The 23,933-nt window shown below is 40.8% G+C and overlaps 2 protein-coding genes and 2 non-coding genes across 12 annotated transcripts in view; 3 read left to right on the top strand and 1 right to left on the bottom strand.

Moving 5' to 3' along the window:
• The first annotated feature begins 1,801 nt into the window (after positions 1-1,801).
• trnat-ugu (transfer RNA threonine (anticodon UGU)) lies at positions 1,802-1,874 on the top strand. Its single transcript has one exon. It is a non-coding gene; the product is annotated as a tRNA-Thr (tRNA).
• Positions 1,875-4,041: 2,167 nt separating this feature from the next.
• On the top strand, positions 4,042-4,114 carry trnat-ugu (transfer RNA threonine (anticodon UGU)). The gene has a single exon. It is a non-coding gene; the product is annotated as a tRNA-Thr (tRNA).
• Positions 4,115-7,577: 3,463 nt separating this feature from the next.
• On the bottom strand, positions 7,578-9,980 carry ino80c (INO80 complex subunit C). Its single transcript, XM_027001095.3, has 5 exons — positions 9,671-9,980; positions 9,398-9,508; positions 9,136-9,247; positions 8,957-9,024; positions 7,578-8,768 (listed from the first exon to the last, which is right to left on the bottom strand). The coding sequence occupies exons 1-5, from the start codon at positions 9,881-9,883 to the stop codon at positions 8,637-8,639; spliced, it is 636 nt and encodes a 211-aa protein (XP_026856896.2). The 5' UTR covers positions 9,884-9,980; the 3' UTR covers positions 7,578-8,636.
• Positions 9,981-16,262: 6,282 nt separating this feature from the next.
• Positions 16,263-23,933, top strand: part of galnt1 (UDP-N-acetyl-alpha-D-galactosamine:polypeptide N-acetylgalactosaminyltransferase 1) — a 76,490-nt gene continuing 68,819 nt past the window's right edge. For 3 of the 9 annotated variants that reach the window (XM_081715453.1, XM_081715441.1, XM_081715436.1), the window contains exons 1-2: positions 16,263-16,626; positions 16,947-17,033. The gene's annotated coding sequence lies outside the window, so the exon portion shown is untranslated. Of the gene's footprint in view, positions 17,034-23,933 lie in introns of all 9 variants that reach the window. The other 6 variants (XM_081715455.1, XM_081715450.1, XM_081715447.1 and 3 more) reach the window with 3 other exon arrangements.

Raw genomic sequence — 23,933 nt, 5'->3', positions numbered from 1 at the left:
CATGCCAGTCTCTGGTCTTTAGAGGACAGTGGATAGTCAACACTGTGAATACAAAACACCCTGCTGCTGTTCTCTTCTTTTGCCAGTTATATCTGCAAATAAACCAAATTTTCTATGAATTTATAACTTGTCCGTGTGGAGATGTATTCAGTCAGGGTGGAGGGTGGAGGTCTATTCGGTCAGTGTTAAGGTGTATTCAGTCAGGGTGGAGGGTGGAGGTGTATACAAAGATGGAATAGAGGAAGTGAGAGTGTTTAAAAGATGGGGATCCACCAGTAGATGGGGGAAAATTCAGTAGCAGATGCTGTCATACTCAACGATGCAAGAAACAGTGTGAGCATTGTGGATGGACTGGGTGTGTTTGGGCTGATTGTGGATGGGCTGTTTGTGGACGGGCAGACTACAGATTGGATAATTGTGGGCGTGTTGACACATGGCTTAAACTAAGCAGGTACTAAGCAGGTCAGGTTGCCAATTCTACCAAAATTTTGCACTGTTAAAGTTTATGTTCTTTTATTTTTACTCTAGTTTTAGTTGTAGTAAAACAGTCCCCACACGGGCAGTTGGTGATAGAGCCCTACAGACTTACCATCTTTCAGCATGGCTGCTGTGTTATCACCCACTTGTCCTAGAGATGTTCATTGAGCCTCAGTCATGCAACTCTCCATTACTCAGTGGTTAGCGCTCTGGTCTTGTAATTCGGGTATTATCAGTCTGATATTGGTGTCTACTCAAAGTCGTCAAGGTCTGGCTCTCCATGTAAACTGCAGTTTATCCTTGTCCATGTACATGTCACAAATGTTCTACAAGACTGAGTGGCCTGTTCGTGAGAATGATTGGCCTAAGAACTTATCATTTAAAGCCTCAGTCAACAGGAGACATTTTAGTTCATAAAAACGGCAAACTGCTTCATTATGCTTTAACATTACACAGCTTGTTCATATGATGCTAGAAAGATAATAAGGACAACATGAACTGGCTTTTGTCCTTGTTACATGAAGAACCAAAAATCGACGACTTTGAGTAGTTTATCCCGTGGCCTTGGAGTGACGTAGGTTCTGGACGATATGAACTACTTCTCCAACTGAGCTTGTTTTGGCAACAGGTCTGTCAGTACTGCTACTAGGTTTTAGTTTCTGAATAATTGTGTAAAGATCTTGCATATATACTTCCTGTTGTCCTAATTTTCTTTCTAGCATCATATGAACAAGCTGTGTAATGTTAAATCATAATGAAGAATTTTGGCGTTTTTATGAAATGTCACATGATGACTAAAGTTTTAAATTAGAAGTTCATAGGCCACTCATTCTCACGAACAGGCCACTCAGTCTTGTAGAACATTTGTGACGTGTAATAGTCAGTGTAACTAGTCTTGTAGGGCACTTGTGAGGTGTAATATTCAGTGTAACTACTGTCTTGTAGGGAACGTATGAGGTGTAATAGTCAGTGTAACTAATGTCTTGTAGGGCACTTGTGAGGTGTAATAGTCAGTGTACCTAATATTTTAGTGGAATTGTGAGGTGTAATTCTTGGTGTAAATTGTTCCATTAGTTTCCAGTTTTCAAGTGAATAGGCTTGATTGTAATTTATCTATATACAAATATATCATGAAGAAAAATGAAGTTCCACCAATTTAAGAGGATAAACGCAGTCAGAGGAAAAGTGTTTAGTGATTTTTTAAAATCTTTTGGCCCTGCAGTGCTAGCATTTATCACTGATGCATTAGCATAGTTACATACCTGCCAGACGGTATAGGTGTGGTTCAATTCATGTGACACATGACTTAGCAAACAGCGACTAAGGCTCCATAGCTCAGTGGTTAGAGCACTGGTCTTGTAAACCAGGGGTCGTGAGTTCAATCCTCACTGGGGCCTGGAGGATGCTTTTGAGGTCAGAATAAAGTACATCCAAGTAAAGGTCAGGTCATCCAGGCAAGGGAATGCTTCAAAATATGAACAGCTTCAACTCAACACTAACTTAGTTCTCAACAAAGGCATAATGTAGCTATACCTTCAGGTTATCTCTCATGGATAGCCTCATTCAGAATGGGGAATATTGCAGAATAGGAATAAGGGTAGGTCTTAACTTAAAATAAGTTCACGATGTCTGTCTGGCTGTAATTTGACAACTCCTAATTGCCTTACCCACCATTTGGCAGGACGGGACACTTCTCACATTCATGTCATTTCCAAATGAACGTTATTGGTCCAGCCTGAAGACACATTTTACACCTGACCTTAAGGTCATCTGATTGGGATTGCATTAAGACACATGCCAGTCTCTGGTCTTTAGAGGACAGTGGATAGTCAACACTGTGAACACAAAACACCCTGCTGCTGTTCTCTTCTTTTGCCAGTTATATCTGCAAATAAACCAAATTTTCTATGAATTTATAACTTGTCCGTGTGGAGATGTATTCAGTCAGGGTGGAGGGTGGAGGTCTATTCGGTCAGTGTTAAGGTGTATTCAGTCAGGGTGGAGGGTGGAGGTGTATACAAAGATGGAATAGAGGAAGTGAGAGTGTTTAAAAGATGGGGATCCACCAGTAGATGGGGGAAAATTCAGTAGCAGATGCTGTCATACTCAACGATGCAAGAAACAGTGTGAGCATTGTGGATGGACTGGGTGTGTTTGGGCTGATTGTGGATGGGCTGTTTGTGGACGGGCAGACTACAGATTGGATAATTGTGGGCGTGTTGACACATGGCTTAAACTAAGCAGGTACTAAGCAGGTCAGGTTGCCAATTCTACCAAAATTTTGCACTGTTAAAGTTTATGTTCTTTTATTTTTACTCTAGTTTTAGTTGTAGTAAAACAGTCCCCACACGGGCAGTTGGTGATAGAGCCCTACAGACTTACCATCTTTCAGCATGGCTGCTGTGTTATCACCCACTTGTCCTAGAGATGTTCATTGAGCCTCAGTCATGCAACTCTCCATTACTCAGTGGTTAGCGCTCTGGTCTTGTAATTCGGGTATTATCAGTCTGATATTGGTGTCTACTCAAAGTCGTCAAGGTCTGGCTCTCCATGTAAACTGCAGTTTATCCTTGTCCATGTACATGTCACAAATGTTCTACAAGACTGAGTGGCCTGTTCGTGAGAATGATTGGCCTAAGAACTTATCATTTAAAGCCTCAGTCAACAGGAGACATTTTAGTTCATAAAAACGGCAAACTGCTTCATTATGCTTTAACATTACACAGCTTGTTCATATGATGCTAGAAAGATAATAAGGACAACATGAACTGGCTTTTGTCCTTGTTACATGAAGAACCGTGGCCTTGGAGTGACGTAGGTTCTGGACGATATGAACTACTTCTCCAACTGAGCTTGTTTTGGCAACAGGTCTGTCAGTACTGCTACTAGGTTTTAGTTTCTGAATAATTGTGTAAAGATCTTGCATATATACTTCCTGTTGTCCTAATTTTCTTTCTAGCATCATATGAACAAGCTGTGTAATGTTAAATCATAATGAAGAATTTTGGCATTTTTATGAAATGTCACATGATGACTAAAGTTTTAAATTAGAAGTTCATAGGCCACTCATTCTCACGAACAGGCCACTCAGTCTTGTAGAACATTTGTGACGTGTAATAGTCAGTGTAACTAGTCTTGTAGGGCACTTGTGAGGTGTAATATTCAGTGTAACTACTGTCTTGTAGGGAACGTATGAGGCGTAATAGTCAGTGTAACTAATGTCTTGTAGGGCACTTGTGAGGTGTAATAGTCAGTGTACCTAATATTTTAGTGGAATTGTGAGGTGTAATTCTTGGTGTAAATTGTTCCATCAGTTTCCAGTTTTCAAGTGAATAGGCTTTATTGTAATTTATCTATATACAAGTATATCATGAAGAAAAATGAAGTTCCACCAATTTAAGAGGATAAATGCAGTCAGAGGAAAAGTGTTTAGTGATTTTTTAAAATCTTTTGGCCCTGCAGTGCTAGTATTTATCACTGATGCATTAGCATAGTTACATACTTGCCAGACGGTATAGGTGTGGTTCAATTCATGTGACACATGACTTAGCAAACAGCGACTAAGGCTCCATAGCTCAGTGGTTAGAGCACTGGTCTTGTAAACCAGGGGTTGTGAGTTCAATTCTCACTGGGGCCTGGAGGATGCTTTTGAGGTCAGAATAAAGTACATCCAAGTAAAGGTCAGGTCATCCAGGCAAGGGAATGCTTCAAAATATGAAAAACTTCATCTCAACAGTAACTTAGTTCTCAACAAAGGCATAATGTAGCTATACATTCAGGTTATCTCTCATGGATAGCCTCATTCAGAATGGGGAATATTGCAGAATAGGAATAAGGGTAGGTCTTAACTTAAAATAAGTTCACCATGTCTGTCTGGCTGTAATTTGACAACTCCTAATTGCCTTACCCACCATTTGGCAGGACGGGACACTTCTCACATTCATGTCATTTCCAAATGAACGTTATTGGTCCAGCCTGTAGACACATTTTACACCTGACCTTAAGGTCATCTGATTGGGATTGCTTTAAGACACATGCCAGTCTCTGGTCTTCAGAGGACAGTGGATAGTCAACACTGTGAACACAAAACACCCTGCTGCTGTTCTCTTCTTTTGCCAGTTATATCTGCAAATAAACCAAATTTTCTATGAATTTATAACTTGTCCGTGTGGAGATGTATTCAGTCAGGGTGGAGGGTGGAGGTCTATTCAGTCAGTGTTAAGGTGTATTCAGTCAGGGTGGAGGGTGGAGGTGTATACAAAGATGGAATAGAGGAAGTGAGAGTGTTTAAAAGATGGGGATCCACCAGTAGATGGGGGAAAATTCAGTAGCAGATGCTGTCATACTCAACGATGCAAGAAACAGTGTGAGCATTGTGGATGGACTGGGTGTGTTTGGGCTGATTGTGGATGGGCTGTTTGTGGACGGGCAGACTTCAGATTGGATAATTGTGGGCGTGTTGACACATGGCTTAAACTAAGCAGGTACTAAGCAGGTCAGGTTGCCAATTCTACCAAAACTTTGCACTGTTAAAGTTTATGTTCTTTTATTTTTACTCTAGTTTTAGTTGTAGTAAAACAGTCCCCACACGGGCAGTTGGTGATAGAGCCCTACAGACTTACCATCTTTCAGCATGGCTGCTGTGTTATCACCCACTTGTCCTAGAGATGTTCACTGAGCCTCAGTCATGCAACTCTCCATTACTCAGTGGTTAGCGCTCTGGTCTTGTAATTCAGGTATTATCAGTCTGATATTGGTGTCTACTCAAAGTCGTCAAGGTTTGGCTCTCCATGTAAACTGCAGTTTATCCTTGTCCATGTACATGTCACAAATGTTCTAGAAGACTGAGTGGCCTGTTCGTGAGAATGATTGGCCTAAGAACTTATCATTTAAAGCCTCAGTCAACAGGAGACATTTTAGTTCATAAAAACGGCAAACTGCTTCATTATGCTTTAACATTACACAGCTTGTTCATATGATGCTAGAAAGATAATAAGGACAACATGAACTGGCTTTTGTCCTTGTTACATGAAGAACCAAAAATCGACGACTTTGAGTAGTTTATCCCGTGGCCTTGGAGTGACGTAGGTTCTGGACGATATGAACTACTTCTCCAACTGAGCTTGTTTTGGCAACAGGTCTGTCAGTACTGCTACTAGGTTTTAGTTTCTGAATAATTGTGTAAAGATCTTGCATATATACTTCCTGTTGTCCTAATTTTCTTTCTAGCATCATATGAACAAGCTGTGTAATGTTAAATCATAATGAAGAATTTTGGCGTTTTTATGAAATGTCACATGATGACTAAAGTTTTAAATTAGAAGTTCATAGGCCACTCATTCTCACAAACAGGCCACTCAGTCTTGTAGAACATTTGTGACGTGTAATAGTCAGTGTAACTTGTCTTGTAGGGCACTTGTGAGGTGTAATATTCAGTGTAACTACTGTCTTGTAGGGAACGTATGAGGTGTAATAGTCAGTGTAACTAATGTCTTGTAGGGCACTTGTGAGGTGTAATAGTCAGTGTACCTAATATTTTAGTGGAATTGTGAGGTGTAATTCTTGGTGTAAATTGTTCCATCAGTTTCCAGTTTTCAAGTGAATAGGCTTTATTGTAATTTATCTATATACAAGTATATCATGAAGAAAAATGAAGTTCCACCAATTTAAGAGGATAAATGCAGTCAGAGGAAAAGTGTTTAGTGATTTTTTAAAATCTTTTGGCCCTGCAGTGCTAGCATTTATCACTGATGCCTTAGCATAGTTACATACCTGCCAGACGGTATAGGTGTGGTTCAATTCATGTGACGGGTGAGCCCTTCATGGTGACACATGACTTATCAGTCTGATATTGGTGTCTACTCAAAGTCGTCAAGGTCTGGTTCTCCATGATGGACTGGGTGTGTTTCGGCTAATTGTGGATGGATTGTATGCTTCTCTTAGCGAATGCCTTCTAAAACCAAACTTAGCAATTAGCAAAGTGATTGACTCGGCCACAAATCATCTAGACCCTACCTCTACTGGCTTCATATGTGCTTCCCAACCAATTACCCTCACCTCAGCCACAGAGGCTGCGTATTTTGGCTTCTGTCTTTCAAAGAGATAAACGATGCCATCTACTAACTTGTGTCTGACCACTGACACTCTGCCCTTCCTTCACAAACCTAATAGACCAGTTCCCACTTCTGCATGGAAGCAAATTAACCATCGTACGCATTGTTGAATAAACACACCAAAGAATTCAAGCCCCTGATTCTGCCTCCACCTATAACGTCCCTTAGATAGATGAACTCTGCAGCCTGATAAAATGTCCCTCAAAGTAGCAACTCCAGTACACACACTGCTTTTTGTTGTCACCATCTACATGGATTGGCTCTCTATAAACCTTACATTGTTTGGTTTGTAGAGGGACATGCAGTTTCTTTATCTTCACGTGGCATTGCTCTCACACCCTGTCGTATCTTCTCTCTCTCATTCTTTCAGGATGAAAAATCTTCTCACACTGCAAACTGAACCAGAGACCACCTCTTTTGGTAGGACCAAATTTTGATCCTTTGGTTCAAACCAATGTACAAAGGCACCTTTCACACCTGCTATTTTGGTTTGGAACAAACAGAAAAGTCAGAAGCTCTGAACCAAACAAGAGTCATGGAAGCACATCTTTCCTTTCTCGACATCTTCCAACTTCAGCCACTGAACTTGTTTTACTTGAGTGCCTTCCACTTCCTGCTCTTGAATAAAGTTCTCATCAACATCATTGCTGGTAATGCTGCCTTGCTGAATGCCTTCCATGAATCACCTGACTTCTGCAGTCAGAGAAAAAATAATTAGTGCGTCTATGAATCGTTTGGTGCTACAGTGCTAGCATTTATCACTGATGCATTAGCATAGTTAAATACCTGCCAGGCGGTCTAGGTGTGGTTCAATTCATGTGACGAGGTGAGCCCTTCATGATGACGCGTGATAAAAGGCAAGTGAGTAAGGCTCTATAGCTCAGTGGTCTTGTAAACCAGGTGTCATGAGTTCAAAGCTCACTGGGGCCTGCCTGATGCTTTTGAGGTCAAGATAAAGGGCCACCAAAGAAAAATTCAAGATTAACATTATACAATAAGACCCCATTTAATCCAGTAATGAAAAACAGCACACTTGAGTACTCTGATGGAAGGCATAGGGAGAGAGTCGCAGACATTCTGCCTTAGCTGAGATCCATCTGAAAGCAAGAGGTGTAGCAACATATAGCAGTGACACCAGCTCATACAATATAACTGCTGGGAATTTGTATTTCATCAATATATTTATGCAATGATACCCATTTTATAAATAGTGATTCATTTCTAAGCAACATCAAGGGCAAAGTCTTTGCCTCATGCAAAATGCCTGAAGATGTACCCACACCGTTCACAGGGTTGGTATTTCTCATAATTATCTAGCTGTGGTTCCTTTAAATCCTCTGTGGACCATCTCACAGATTAATGGGTATTTTATTTGAAATTCAATTGAAATTACTAATTGGGTGAAATGCTCACTGCCTTATGCTTATCATATAATAAAAACAATTAATGAAACCCTGATCTGTTTTCATATATTCAACAGCTTAAGAGACCATTTTAACAGTGGCAACAGCAGGGGGTAGCAAAACACAGCCAAAGCTCAAACATATCAATGAACATGCACTGCAGGCTTCTTTAAGTTATGGCTTCATATCCAAACAAGACAAACATTCTTACCAAGCAAATTAAACTTATGATACTGATCCATTAGACCGACCTGTCAGAATGAGTCTTAAAAGTACAATTTACTCATATTTGGACAACAAACCATACAAAAACTACAGATATCAGCAATATAGAAATTAACATTATAAACAACTACACTGTCAAGGACTAAACTCCTCATTAGGCTGCTGTCTACCTTTATTTACATACCTAGCAGCAGGGCTGCACAATGCATCGTTGTTAACTGTTCTCGCAATATTGGTCTTTGCAATAGTGATACTGTTGCAAAGTGGGGCCTGCAATATGCAAATAAGTCCTCCACCAAATCACAAATCCACAAATATCAGTGCTTCCAACTGAGCATGCTGTGTGCATTTTGCAACATGCCATTATTGTCCACATGTGCAGCTGTCCGGGGTGTTTTGCTGAGTGCCGGGTGCTTTCTTAAGGCACTACGCAGGAGGCCTTTCGCAGGGCCAGGTATCCCGCCACCACGTCCGAGGGTAGCAGGCGGATGTATGAGAACTCTTCAGATGAGGTGAAGCGTAGTTTAGTTTGAGGGTCTGTGTAGTTTGCCTGAGGGAAGAAAAGTGGCCCAAAACCATTAACAACACAGTCGAGGAATTTTACAAACACAGGTTTATTACCTGAGCCACACCGGCTTACAGAGCATGGTAAGGTGAGCTATCTACCCACACCGATAAGGAATGGGCTTCATTCGCACAACGCACTCAATGAGTCTCAATCACACAACGCACACTCACCGGTAAGCCTGAAATATCAGAGTACTTCTTAGGAGGCTTCAGGGAAGGTGGTGCATCTATATTATAATCTGTCAGAAGTAGTGAGGAGAGAATAGAATTCTAGAAGATGATGATTTCAATTCTTTAAAAAAACCACAACCCATTTAAACTTAGGTTGGCGAGTTTGGACTCAGGCTTACAGCTGGGATGGCTGATGTTCCAGGGCAGTGCTCTCTCCACTGCCTGAATCTGCTTCAGGTTCTTCCATGTCCGGTTCTTCTTCCCTGCCGCCGCCCCTCCGATACCGGAGTGCTACAGAAAGAAGAGAGGCGTGGATCAAATGAAATGGTATCGTGTTCACGGTTACGTAGTAGCCAGTGCAGCATACTATGTCAAGCTTACAGGCTTGTGCCTCCGTTTTGAATTTGGCTGCGTAACTTGAGGTTCTGTCTAAATTCTTACCACAAAGCCGGGATCTTTAAAAGACAGACGCTTGCCAACAGGTTCTGCAACCGGCACAGTGACATCTACTGCAGTAACCAACCTTACATCTGCTGAATCAAACGGCGCAACCTGAAACACAAATAAAACCAACTATTGGGGGGACGAATAAACAATCTAAACCAAACAGGTCTGGTGAAAGGACTATAGACAGCTATCATGTCTGGAATGCTGCATCTGACTGCTAACACTAGCAAACCGATAAAAAGGCTCTCTTAATTCCACCGAGTTTACCTGGCTTTGGTTAGGCCCTACAGCTGACTGCAGTTTTTTCCTTTTGCTGTTACTGTTGTTGGATTGCGGCGCTGGGTGGACGGCTGGACTAGCGGCTCTTTTCTTGCCTCTCGCCTGAGCGGTTGATGCAACTGTTAAAAATTTAACGTTTCCGGTGGCCGCCGAACTTATCTCTCCGGTGATAGATGTTCCTGTTGTGAACGGTGCAGCCATTTAATTGAGGTAAGTGATAAACATAAAGCACGCACGGTTCTCTATTACTACATACCACCAAATATAACTTGCTTGTAACCCGGAAGTAACAAAAGGAACTATGTATGCGAGATTACTGTCCGTCTCATTTCTATCTCCAGTAATATGTTCCGCTATAGTTTTAATTCTGCTCTAAGACAAGGTTCTAAAAATACATTAGATAAAATAATTTGTGTACCGTGTGCTTATTTGATTATACTACTCACGTTTAATTTGGCAAACTATGCATTATATGCTAAATATAGATGTAATTGTATAAAAAATGAGGAAGAAGATAATGAAATATTTTCTATAAGATATGGACACTGCACTCAGACTAATGATTCCCTAATAAGGGCTAAATGTAATTTGAATCACGGCCAATGCATTTTCTTTTCCCTCTAGTAAGAGTTAAGTATGAAGTATGATTTATGCTGTATAACAAGCTACCCCATTATGGAATAAGGGACAATAATGAAATTTACATTTCAATGTCATATACTGCCCTGGAACAAAAATGACTAATTAACTTTGGGCAGAAACAGCTATGCAGGTATAGGTAAGGTATAGATAAGCATCGGAGACAATTTATTCTTTTCTGAGTTACAGTATTTACCACAGATCTCACAAAAGAAAAAACTTTAAAAACACACACAGATACACAGAACAATCTAATATTCATACCACAGTAATATTCATTATTCATACTACAGTAATATCATTTGGAAGATTTATGGTTCCAACATTGCACAGGATGAATAACATCTTTGTCATCCTCCTTTCCTTTATCCTCTCTTTCCCTCTATACTTTTTTTAAATTTTTTATATGAAAAGAGAGAGAGAGAGAGAGAGAGAGAGAGAGAGAGAGAGAGAGAGAGAGAGAAAAGTTTTTAAAAACGATGAAATTACACCATGTAATATTATAGGGTTCCACCACACTCCCTCAGCATCCAACCAGTCACAGGGAAGAGACCACACCCATATGAGCACCAATCCCAGATCCTGATCACACCACACCTCCATGTCCCTCCAATCACGTTTTTGTTCATCCTCACCAGAATATAGATCATCACTTACACACCTGTTTTCAATCTGCTTCTCCCTACATAAACCCCTCTCCCCTTTCAGCAGAATGCTTTGCAATAGTTGTTCATACATTGCTGCATTCTGAATTCTTTTGGGTTACTTTGCTTTAAAGTGAATCCATATGTATTGTATTTAGCTGTAAAGGAAGGATTCCCTGTGGTCAGAGGTGGAATAAAAGCAAATAAACAAATGGTAGTTTTATTTTAAATGCAAACAGAGAGAAAATTCCTCTTCAATGCATCTTTATTTTCATTTTCTGTTACCTTGTGTTTGTTTTGCATGCCACTGTTTACTATTTGAAAAAGAAAAGTCTGTTCATCACAGAACCACCTGCTTCAGGTTTTTCTCCAGAAGTTCCCAAAGAACACAAGGAAGAGATAACAGCTGCCTGCATGCAGAGATGGGATTTAAAAAAAAGAAAATGGGAGTTTCGTATTATGCAGTTATTAGTGTGTTATGGGAATTGCAGAATTTACAAATTCCCACTCCAGCTGGATATGCTGACATAATTTTAAAAATACTTGTATGTTAAGTGTAAACATAGCATGTAAACAAACAAACAAAAAAACCTTGCTCATCTTAAATTAGTGACCGGGTCTTTGATTTTAGTAGTTAGTACATTGCATTTAAAGTGTCTGATTTGTTTGGCATGTTACGCAGAGTTGGGCATTTTTCTTCAAACTCAAACATTACATATTCACCTGTATTTGTACTATGAGGACCATTTAGAGGACACTTTTACCTGTGTTTGCACTATGAGGACCGTTAAGAGGACACCTTTACCTGTGTTTGCACTATGAGGACTGTTAAGAGGACACCTTTACCTGTGTTTGCACTATGAGGACCATGAAGCAAATGACCATGAAGCAAATAAGCAAATGATAGAAATTGCTGCATAGAATTTCCATTACTGAATGAATGAATTGTATTGCATAAAGTAATATCACAAATCGTGTGTATGTGCATGTGTGCACACTTGCACACAATCTCTCATACACACACACACACACACACACACACACACACTTACTTTTATATTGCAATTTTGAATTTGTAGCCTTTGATTTCTGATTGTACTTTCCTAGTTTTGTGTGAGCTGACCCACAGCAAGAGCTTCTGTGAATGTGTATGTTAATAACAATAACAGATGTGGAGAGGAGACATGAGCATACTTGACATCTTTTTCATATTTTATAATGACAACGTTGTTGTTATAACGATGAATACAGTACATAAATAAACTGTAGCTACAGGTGGCATGTAGCAGGTTCAGTTGCAAACAAGCATGCATTTTTTATGAGCAAACCTGAACTGCAGTACGTCGGAGAAGTGATCCCTTCCCTAGGCCACTGTTCCTAAACACGCACTTATTCAGCAAATATTACATGACTGACACACACACGCACGCATTCACGCAGCTCCCTTAGTGATGCAGTGTCTAATACTATCAAAGTGGGTTTCAGCTCTTATTATGGAAACAGGAAACAAAACCGCTGAAAATATTGTTTATGCTTTCGATAGTAATGTGTGCACAGTAAAATAAATTCCATTTTACTGTTTATTTACACTACTTATTTCTAATTTGTCAATTCGTTCTAGATGATAACTGTTCATTGTTTACCAAAAATTGTTCACCATAAAGTCATGCTTAAGCTAAGTAGCCAAAACAACTAACGCTTGGAGTGGCGGTTGAAGATCATGTGACCAACAGAAGGCAGAACTTGAAGACCATGTGATCAACATAGGGCAGAGATTGAGGACCAAGTGACCCATGGGGTACTCTACTATCACCAGACAAGGTGACACTGACCAACTGGAATGACAAAGAATCTCATAGAGATGGGCCACTGTGTTCTAACTGAAGAGATACTCATATTTCACACAGTGGGGTGTCAGCACACCCAGCTAACGTCAATACAGCCTTAAAATGTAGCCAACTCATTAAATTAATTGAAAACATAATTTCACGTAGTCAACAAAACTCCTCAAAGCATACGAATTAATAGTCTGGAGTGTTTTTGCTTCAGTATGCAGTACACTACCCTCTATTACTTGAGAATGTTATGGATATTGAAAACATTCATTTGCTGAACATTCTGTTAGTGCTTTCTCTCAGATTGTAGCCTTCAAAAAGCTAGGGAATTTAGCTTCATAATTATACAGTCTGTTTCCATTATGAATATTACAACTGATGAGATGAAATGGTTTGACACTTCTAATGATTAACCTAGGCTACTAAATTACAACCTCTCCCGAGGTCAGTCGTAGATGTCAGAAAAAAAAGCAAGATGTAAACATGATAGCTATTAGTTTACCAAAGTAGCTATGTTAGCTATAGGTAGCTAGATGTGTTAGCTAGCTATGCAAGCCGTCTAGCCAGCAGTATAACTATAAAATAGCAGTGTTTAATCACCTGAGGTCATAATTTCTCATGCAGTTTTAGGCTTTGACACATAAGGAATGGAGAGCTGAAGGCTTGAAAACATGACTACAACACCCTACAAAAAACGTTAAAATGTTGTTTGACTAAATTTAGCATCTGATTTTAAAAAATGTAGTCTTTGTTTCCTTCTTTTATGTGTTTCTGTATTTATATAATACTGTTTAATATACAGGCTAATACCTGATATTATCTGTATGTATTTTGAGAGGAATCAAACTTGGAAAAGACCGCCAATTATGCTCCTAACAGTTGAAACAAGAGAAAGAGGTGGACACGATCACAAGAATCATGAACAAGCTATAATGAAGAAGTCTGAAGATCCAATCAGAAGGCAGGAAAACGTGGCAAAAAAATCTATATAGTTGCCAGGAGATGGAATTGAGTTGATGGCACTTAATAATAATAATAATAATAATAATAATAATAATAATAATAATAATAAACAAAATAATGAGATAGCACTAAAAGGATAGCCTCATTAAAAAAGAAATGCATGGCTACATAAAACATGACATTTGAACGACTTTCAATGTCATATGTACATGTAGTTTTGCCTGCACACACAATATCTGTACATGCAATTTCATCTGTTCACACAATGTCGTCTGTACACATAATTTTGTTTGTACAAGCAATATTGTCTGTACACATAATTTCATCTGTACATACAATGTCATCTATACACGTAATTTTGTCCATACATGCAATATTGTCTCTACATACAATTGTCTATACATATATTTTCATCTGTACATGCAACATCATATATACAATATCATCTATACATGTAATTTCCTTTGTATATACAATACCATCTATACATGTAATTTTGTTTGTACATGCAATGTCATCTGTTCATATATTTGTACATACAATATCTGTGCATGCAATATTGTCTGTACACGCAATATCATCTGTACATGTAATTTTGTTTGTACATGCAATGTCATTTATACACATACTTTTTTCCCTACATGCAATATCTGTACACATAATTTTGTCTGCATATGCATTGTCATCTGGACATGTAATTGCGTCTTTACAAGCAATTTTCTACACATATTTTCATCCTTACACGCAATATCAAACATGCAATGTCATCTATACATGTAATTTCATTTGTATATGCAATACCATTGGTACACATAATTTCATCTAAACATGCAATGGTATCTGTACACACAATGTGATATGTACATGCAATATCATCTGTACAGGCAATTTTGTCTGTACAAACAAAGTCTGTAATGCAATTTTGTCTGTACATGTCATTTTTTTTCTGTACATGCAATATCATATGTACAGGTAATTTTGTCTATACATGCAATTTCAGCTGTACATGCAATATCTGTTTATGCAATATCATCTGTACATGTATGTTCTGTACACGCAATATCTGTACATGCAATTTTGTCTGTACATGCAATATATTATGTACACGCAATATCATCTGTACACGCAATACCATCTGTACATGCACAATCATTTGTACACGTAATTTTGTTTGTACACCCAATTTTGTCTTTACATGCAATTGTCTGTACATGTATTTTCATCTGTACATGCAATATTGTCTATACACATAATTACGTCTATATAAGCAATACAATCTGTACATGTACATTTGTCTATACATGTCGTCTGTACACACAATGCCATCTGTACACTCAAGTTTGCCTGTACACGCAATATCGTCTTACACAGAATTTTTTCTCTACATTCAATATCTGAACAAATTATTTTGTCTGCATATGAAATGTCTGTGCATGCAATTTCATCTGTACTTGTCTTTTCACGCAATTCTATTAATGATAATAATAATAATAATAGAGTTCTAAACTTTCAAGGGTGTAGATGAGTGTTTTTTCTTTGAGTTTCCTAAATTCATTGCTGCCATAACAAGCACAGGCAGTGCAAACAGATATGTCATTAATGCAGTGTCCATTAGTATTAAAATGCCTTGCCACTGGAAACAACTAATCCTTAACTCTGATGGTCTGAAGGTGTTCAACAAATCGATCAGCAAGCCCTCTCTTGGCTTCTCCAATATAAAACTGAGTACATCTCTTACAAGTAATACACTAGACAACTCCCACAGTGGTGCATGAGGAGGAATGAGTGATGGCCATTGATCCTTTTGACCCACTTTAGTGGCTGTGCTAATATATTTACATGTAGCACATGTAGCGGTTGCAGGCTACAGTACCACAGCCATTATTTGAATGATCATTTATCTTACTCTTGACAAGCCTAATATCTGTCTGTAAAGCGTCCTTGAGTCTGCGAAAGGCGCTATACACATGTAAATAATAATAATAATAATAATAATAATAATAAGAATAATAAAATATTTTATGTTTTTGTCTCGTTTGTAGGGGATCTTAAATTTGATTTGTAGGCATTTAAAAAGCAGGTTGGGGTCAGAATTCTGTGTGTATTTAATCTTGATTTTTATATTATCTATTTCTTCATTGCTGTTTATGGATTCTTCGAACGTAACCGCTAACATTATATATATATATATATATATATATATATATATATATATATATATATATATATATATATATATATATATATATATGCATACACATACATACACACAATAAATGTGTGTGTGTGTGTGTGTGTGTAACCTAGCAGTTACGTTTTAAGAATCCATATCCATCAGCTTAATAAACCTCCATAAACTTACCTTTGCAAGGTGTGTGGAAAGTCCTTTAAACGCATATATATGACACACACCTTGCAAAGTCCCTGGAGTCTGCCAGGACATCCTATAACGTTTGGGCGACCCTAAAACGTTCAGAGGACGTTCGCGGTGTACGATGTTCGGAAGGCATATTATTGTTAGCTGGGTAACGGATGTTCTAACATCCTTAGCTTCAGAAACTTTCCGGTTCCAACCTGCATCCAGAAGCATATTCTGAAATGATAAAATAACCTGGACTTCTGTGAGCAAACATGACAGAAAGGGCCATGAACTCGTCTGCGAGTTGGACAGTTTTCTTCCGGGTTGAAGTGATGGGCGGATGCGAGGGTTCCTCCGGCTCCTCCGCCACCGATGTAGACCAGGCAGCGGCGCTCAGCGCTTCAGCCGGAGTCGAGTGCAAATAACATGGACTGTCCGCCCTCCATCCTCGGCTAATTTAGTATTTCATTACCATCAACGGGACCGACTGCGCACGGCGAACTGGTAGGTCGCCATTTCTCTCTGAAGGGGCCGACGATATCCCACGAATAGCGATCTGTTTCAGGTCCTAGTTTCCCCCCTCATTCCCGGATTTTGTTTTGAGGCACTGCCATCTCGGGATTTGTTTTTTTCCCCCAGACTGTTAAGCCCACATCCTCGGTGGGACACTGCTCGCCAGCGGTCTTGAACGTTTCTCTCACGGCTCTAAGGCTGCGAGAAACACTTTAACAAGCGCGGCACACTAACGGCCAACGGACGTCGGTTCCTCACACGGGGGACTGGCTTTGCCAGCTAAGTAAAAGGACATTTTTTCTGCTCTTCAGACCGTTTTAATCTTGTCACAGAAGAGGTAGGGGGAAAGCGGAATGCGACTTTTTCAGCCTCTGTGATATTCACAAGCCATTGCAAAGGTATGTGCCCGCCGATATTTGCACAGATTATCTAGATCTTTAGTGTGCATTGGGTGAACTTGGACTCTGATCTAGACTCCCCTGACTTCGACGAGCTCTTCTGACTATTATTGAGCATAAAAGGAGCGACGACCTGAGATTTACTTTGTAGTTGCTCTCCGTGGTTTTCTTTTTGAGAGAGAGAACGTGTTGGCTTTACGATAGCATTCAACTGTGCGCCTCGTCGTGTTTACAGAATTATATTGTGCAGTTTTCGTTCTGAAGCAGATTTATGGTCTGGTCTGATTTTTATCCTCTTTTGATTTTGTCCACCGTCTCATACTATCTGTGTTAAACATGTGGTGATAGTTGCAAAATTTCACCAACTGAAGCAACTTAACTGACTAACTGACATCAGATGGAAGGGCAGGCGGTGGCCTTGGTCACGGAGCATAAAAGTCCTCTGCCATCAAGGACATCAGCACAGCGTGAACTGTTCAGAAAGTTGTCCATCACGCTTACAGCACACGACATCCTCCAGTTGTGTCCAGTTCGACGACCGACCCCATCTTTAGGCTTGATTACATTTGGACCTCTGTGGATGGAGCCTCTTTGATGGCCCGATAGAATGATTGATGGTTGACTGTGTAGTCAGAAGATGCTCTTATGTGTCATTAATCACCCGAAAGACCATTAGGAGATGAGAGTGGAGCTGGCATTTGATTGGCCCCTGGAGTCCACATAGCCAGCAGATGATTGGCCCCTGGAGTCTGCAGGGCCAGGACAGACACTGGCCAGGCAGGAGAGGCTGAGGGAACTAGTGTGTTGTTAGTATTAGAGGAGTGTGTGTGTGTGTGTGTGTGTGTGTGTGTGTGTGTGTGTGTGTGTGTGGGTGGGTGGGTGTGAGAGAGAGGAGAGAATGGTCTATCCATTATTTATCAGCTTAGCCTTTGCTAGGCTTAAGCCCCTATACCAGCGGTGACGTGTGTGATTTGGAAGGAAACCTCTTGTGTGTGGGTGGGTTGTGCAGAACTGGCCTGCTGTGTGGTGTGTGTGTGTGTGTGTGGTGTGTGTGTGTGTGTGTGTGTATGAGAGTATGTGAGCGTGTGTGTATGCATGCATGAGTGTGGTGTAATTGACCTGCTATGTTGTAGCTAGAGGTGCCCTGTGGACAGTGAGCTTTCAGCACATTTGCCTTTAAGTCAAAGGCGTACCACGGCTGCCAGGTGACAATATGACAACCACAACAACCTGTTTTGTAAAAAAACAAACAAACAAAAGCACTGCTGATTATCCACCATGGAACCTAAATCAGGCAGACACTTGGCACTGTACCGGGACTGTTTGATGGAGCACAGTGTTGAAATTTTGGAGAGATGGCTGCTCTGAAACATAGGTGCTGTCTGAAGGAAATTAATCATATTCCACAAAACGGGACCATAAAAACACGGTCTGCTGTTTCCCTCCCTTAGCAGCAGACCCGCAGATGTTATGTCAGCACATTGTTTGGTGTGTGTGTGTGTCTCGAGAACCCAGTGGATGTGCGTATGCATGCATGCTGCCCTCACTAAGTGATTGTGTGTTTATTGCGTGTACAGATGTGCTGCAGCTGCGTGAGATGTCATGCACTCAGTGTGCATGGCTGTAGCTTTGGGAGTGACCCTCACTGTCGTTGGGAACAAAAGCCCCTTTCTGAGGGCCTGCTGGCCTCACTGCTGCCTGATCAGCCTCCGGGATGGAGCACTGCTGCAGCACATGGACGCGGATGGCGTTCCCACCGGCACCCGGCACCCTGGAGCACAGCAGTGGAATTGTTTCTGTCCGGCCTCCCAGACAACTCTTTCCCAGATGCGCTGTTACAGAGAAAGTCTGGAATATGATTAGCAGCACAGTAGGCAGTGGTGAGTGTAGTGAAGGGTGCACTAAAGAGTGCAGTGGGGAGTGCAGTGGAAAGTGTGCTCGGTGCGAGAGATGTGAGAGGGAGAGGCAGTAATTGCTAGCCCATGATGAAGCCATTCTGAGCCTTTCCAGCGAGGTGCTAAAGGTGTCGATAAGACCCACATTGCTGCAGTGAGCTGAGCTTCCTCACCAGGCAGCACTCAGCACTCACCGGCTTTATGGATCTCGGTGGGATTCTGGGATATTTTTGAGATTTGCCTTCATTTTAAAATTGGTTGGACACTCATTTGGGTTAACAAGGGCCTTGCAGCCAGACTGTTCCACATACCGTGCTTATTTCTCAGTCTTGTGAAGCTATTTTAAAACATTACCAAGCAGAAGGAACAGTTGTTGAACTGAGAAGTGTTTAAGTGGGAGAACAGCTGCTTCTGCTGTGGTGCCTGTCCTGGTTCGTTTCAAAATGCTTCATTTCCTCTATCGAAACAGGAAGTTGCATCGGTTAGTTCTGAGAAACACATGGCCACTGCTGCCAGGATTCCATTGTTTTTGTGGGGTCACACAGTATGTCACTACGTTACTGACCAGTAGAGCAAGACAGCAAGAAACAAGCTGAATGAACGGGCACAGCTCTGAACAATGGGTGCCATGCCGTCACATCTCAGAGGCACAGGATGAAAATAGGCTTAGTGACAATACTGTTGAAGAACACCTGTGTGTTTTAACATGGAAATAAAATCACGTACGATTTAGGCTTAAAGTAAAATGAAAGCCTTATGTTTTGCCAATAAAAAGGAAATAGGAAATACACTTGATAAGGTTCTTATTTTGTTCTTGAGAGAGGAAATTGAGCTGTAACTGGGTTACTAGTGGAGTCTCGCTTCTGTTGAGAAGATCTGCAGAGTTCACCACAGCAAAAATCTCCCAGATCTCTCTTCTGAACTGGGATGTTTGTCTTTTTTTTCCCACCTGTCTCTAATGGAAACATTGACAAGCATCTTCTCCTTGTTGCTGCACCCTGCTGCTCAGCTCTGTAATTAAATTAAGGCTCATTAGTGCTGATCAGATCAGGAGCGTGCACGGCAGCCGTGCACGCTCGCTGTCCCTACGCGCCGCACCCGGGGCCCTGTGACATCATCGTCGAGACACCGTCCTTGGGTGGGTGGTGGGGAGGTGGTGTGTGTGTGTGTGTGTGTGTGTGTGAGTGAAAGAGACTTAGACAGTGTGGTGACATTCACAAGGTCACTCGACTTCAAAGGCGACCTGGAAGCTCTCGCCTCCTCAGAAGGCCCGAATATTATCACGATCTCCCTCCCTGCGCATCCCCACCCGACTCCCTGGCCGAGACTCCCCTCTCTCCCCCTGCCCCTGCTAGAGAGGTTTGGTCATATTAGATGAAGAATAATTGAGCCTTCAAGTGTGGCAGGGCTAAATGCTGAATGCTAATTATCTGATAAGTGTCACCAGAGACACTGATGTACAAGGGCGGTGCGTAATAGATACGCACACGAAAATAATAAGGGTGAGTCAAGTACTGAACCGTGCGCTTTCGCAGTGCAGGCTGCCAGTGTAATGTATAAAGCCAGATGAATGTTCTTGTATATAGAAGCAGAACGCAAGTGCACCGCACAAAATGACTGCTCGTATCACTCTAATGTGATCTCAACTTTGAATGAGAAATGACTGCTGAGCTAGACTCTGGCACGCCGTCTTCCCCTAACGAAGTCATTTAGACCGTGGTGCGAAGCGTTATGCGACCTAACGGTTCGGGTTGATGCGCGCTTCAGGTTGTTTTTGCTCGTGCGTGTGTATGTATGTATGTATGTATGTATGTATGTGTATGTGCATATATATATATATATATATATAATTGGTTTTCGCATATTGAAGTGGGAAGGGTTTCACCAGTGAGGATTCGCATGTGATGCTGGGAATGGCGAGGTAATGCACTGGGTGTGCGCATGGAGACCATGCGGGGAGTGCAACCTCGCCGCTGGTTTTATGCATGTGTGTACGTGCAGTCTATTTAGAGTCTGTTTGACGGTGCTCTCGGCGTTCTCTTGTTACGGATAGTGTTTGGTGGAAATGGGTCATTCTTAGCCAACAGGGAACAGAGCCAGCCTTGTGTAAAGGAGCAGTGCTAGGACCAACCAAGCCAATAACAGTCAGCATAACACAATCCTACTGGCTAACAGGCTACCAACAGAGGTAGAGTAACAGAGTAGACAAAAAATTGTACCGTTACTTTAAAATAATAATTACTCAGATAGAAGTGAAAGTGTTTAAATGATTACTTAAGTAAAAGTCAGTATCTGTTAAAAAGACTACTCAGTAGGGAATTACTTCATTGGAACTCATTTAATAACAAGGCAACTGTGTGTGTGTGTGTGTGTGTGTGTGTGTGTGTCACAAACTAAAATATAGTTCTTAGTTCATAGTTCTTTTTATGCTGAATTCAAATCTGTTTTAAAGATGTTTCTCTTGGGCATGGTTCTTAAGTGAATTTTACAATAAATATGTGTTACTTATTCATATATAAGGCTGTTATTACACTTAAAAGATGTACAATCTTGAACATCCTTCTTCAGGGATACATTGCGATATTTTCATGAATGTAATCATGTGAGTGGCATGCCAGAAAATGTAACTTTTAACTTCTTTATGTGGGTCTACTGTTCAGTTGTCTGACTCACAGAAGCAAGGCTTAGTTATTTCACCAACCCTCCCACACTTGACAGCTTGTGTCATCGTACAAAATGTAAAGTTTATTTGAAAATGTAATGGGGGGGAACGTTGACGAATATAACAGAGTAAAAGTAAATTTTTGACTTTGCGAGTAAGAGTCTAAAGTGCCCTCTTTTAAAACAACTCTTAAAAGTATAATTTGTTGAAAAAGTTACTGGTAATGAGTAAATGTATCGTGTTACTACCCACCTCTGGTTACCACCTCAATCCTCCCCTCCACAACAGCACAGAGAAGAGGCCCCTCAGATCAGCTACATCACCCTTCCCCCCTAATCACTGCACTAGCCCCCACAAGGCCAGATTTACCCACAATGCTTGGGGATTAACTGTGCAGGAGTGGCACTGAAACGCTAACTGCTCAAGGCTAACTAGGACCCTGGCAAATCTCATCTGTCTTTCAGTATACGTTGCCTTATGCTTTGTGTTAATCATTAACTGGATAATGAACGGAAATCAGTCTTAAATAGGCCCAATCCCTAATCTTAACGGAGTAATCCTGGCAGTTGGTTACCAGGGGGTGGGGGGACCAACGGAGAATGTGACTCTCATGGTACCGTGTGTTGGCAGGAACGTCGAAGGAGCAGCTGAAGTTCACAGTCTCCTGCTGAGGAGCTGTCAGGTTTTCTTCTGTATTCTCCTTGGACAGATATGTGGAGGAGCTACATATGAAACATGCAGCGTATTGGAGCCACAGTTGAGATTTACTCAGGTTCAAATTAGAGATGGCACGATACCAATTCTCCTGTACCAATCCGGTACCGATATCTCACAATTGATCGTTGCCCAATATCTATATAGATATCTACATCTATACTAATCTGATATTTTTTTCATTAAAGACCAATGTGTAGCTGTGGTTTGGGTGAAACTTGGACAGTTCAGGATTTTTTAATGTGAGATGTACAGTACCAATCAAAAGTTTGGACACACCTGACTGAATGTTAGGCTTTCATAGCCTTAAAGGCATTATAATCTAATGGTGTATGCCTAAATTTTTAAAACAAAAATTTTAATAGTGAAAGTTGATAACCTATATATAAATTGAGTTTCAAAACAAAATATTTATTTATGTAAACTAAAATAATAATACAATTAAAATCTGTAAGTAATATTAAGTAATATTAAGCCCCCTTAAACTAATAGTGTTCATTTAGCACTTTAGTGTTTCACCCCACGCATATGTGAGAATCTCTTCAAGGCTTCATAGATGCCCCATGAAGCTGGTTAAGACCTCACTAAGAACATGCAAAGTTGTCATCAAAGGAAAGGGAGGTCAGACGCTTAGATGTTCCATTAAACAATAATGCTATTTATTTATCAGCATAATCACGTTATTGCTTTTACCTTTACTCTTTTTGTAAAAGGTAAAAATAGTAAAAATGAAGAAAGTAGATGTGTCCAAACTGGTACTGTATATATTTTTACAGATATCATGGATATAACAAATAAATATAAATAAAGTGATTTTTATTTTTTACAAGACTAAAGCATTAAATTTTTTTCCTTCCCCTTCCGAACAGTATCTCTCTTATTGACTTGCTCTTTATTGCCTGGATCATCACCTCCTTGGGTCTCAGCTGTACTGTGTTCACCCCCTGAACACACATGTGCACACCGCAGCATAGCTCTCGCAACATAGCTCTCGCAACATAGCTTTGGCAGCATAGCTCTCGCAACATAGCTCTCGCAACATATCTTTGGCAGCATAGCTCTGGCAGCATAGCTCTGGCAGCATAACTCTCGCAGCATAGCTCTCGCAGCATAGCTCTCGCAGCATAGCTCTCGCAACATAGCTCTCACAGCATAGCTCTCGCAACATAGCTCTCACAGCATAGCTCTCGCACCATAGCTCTCACAGCATAGCTCTCGCAACAGATCTCTCGCAGCATAGCTCTCACAGCATAGCTCTCGCAACAGATCTCTCACAGCATAGCTCTCGCAGCATAGCTCTCGCAGCATAGCTCTCGCAACATAGCTCTCGCAACATAGCTTTGGCAGCATAACTCTCGCAACAGATCTCTCGCAGCATAGCTCTCGCAGCATAGCTCTCACAGCATAGCTCTCACAGCATAGCTCTCGCAGCATAGCTCTCACAGCATAGCTCTCCGAACAGAGCTCACTCACTCCTCTCTCTCTCTCTCTCTCTCTCTCTCTCTGCTCAGTATGGCTGCCTTACTCACTGACTCCTGACACTTTAGTTGGTCACATTTCTTGTTATTATGAATGCAGCTGTAATTCCACATGAGTTTAATATTGACCTTTTTCTTCTTCTGAATGTTC

Source organism: Electrophorus electricus, chromosome 1 (genome assembly GCF_041902795.1).
Source record: "Electrophorus electricus isolate QZ-2024a chromosome 1, ASM4190279v1, whole genome shotgun sequence".
In the NCBI taxonomy this organism is placed as follows: Eukaryota; Metazoa; Chordata; class Actinopteri; order Gymnotiformes; family Gymnotidae; genus Electrophorus; species Electrophorus electricus.
Note: the sequence above shows the minus strand (reverse complement) of the source record. Positions and strands in the feature narration are given on the sequence as shown.

Bases quoted from the DNA above. Each gene is read 5' to 3' on its own strand.
- ino80c (XM_027001095.3), bottom strand. From the start codon at position 9,883: ATGGCTGCACCGTTCACAACAGGAACATCTATCACCGGAGAGATAAGT. The intron at 9,025-9,135 runs GTAAGCCTGAGT...TACTTCTGACAG, and splicing joins GAACATCAGCCATCCCAGCT to ATTATAATATAGATGCACCA. The intron at 8,769-8,956 runs GTGAGTGTGCGT...TTCTTCCCTCAG, and splicing joins CTGATATTTCAGGCTTACCG to GCAAACTACACAGACCCTCA.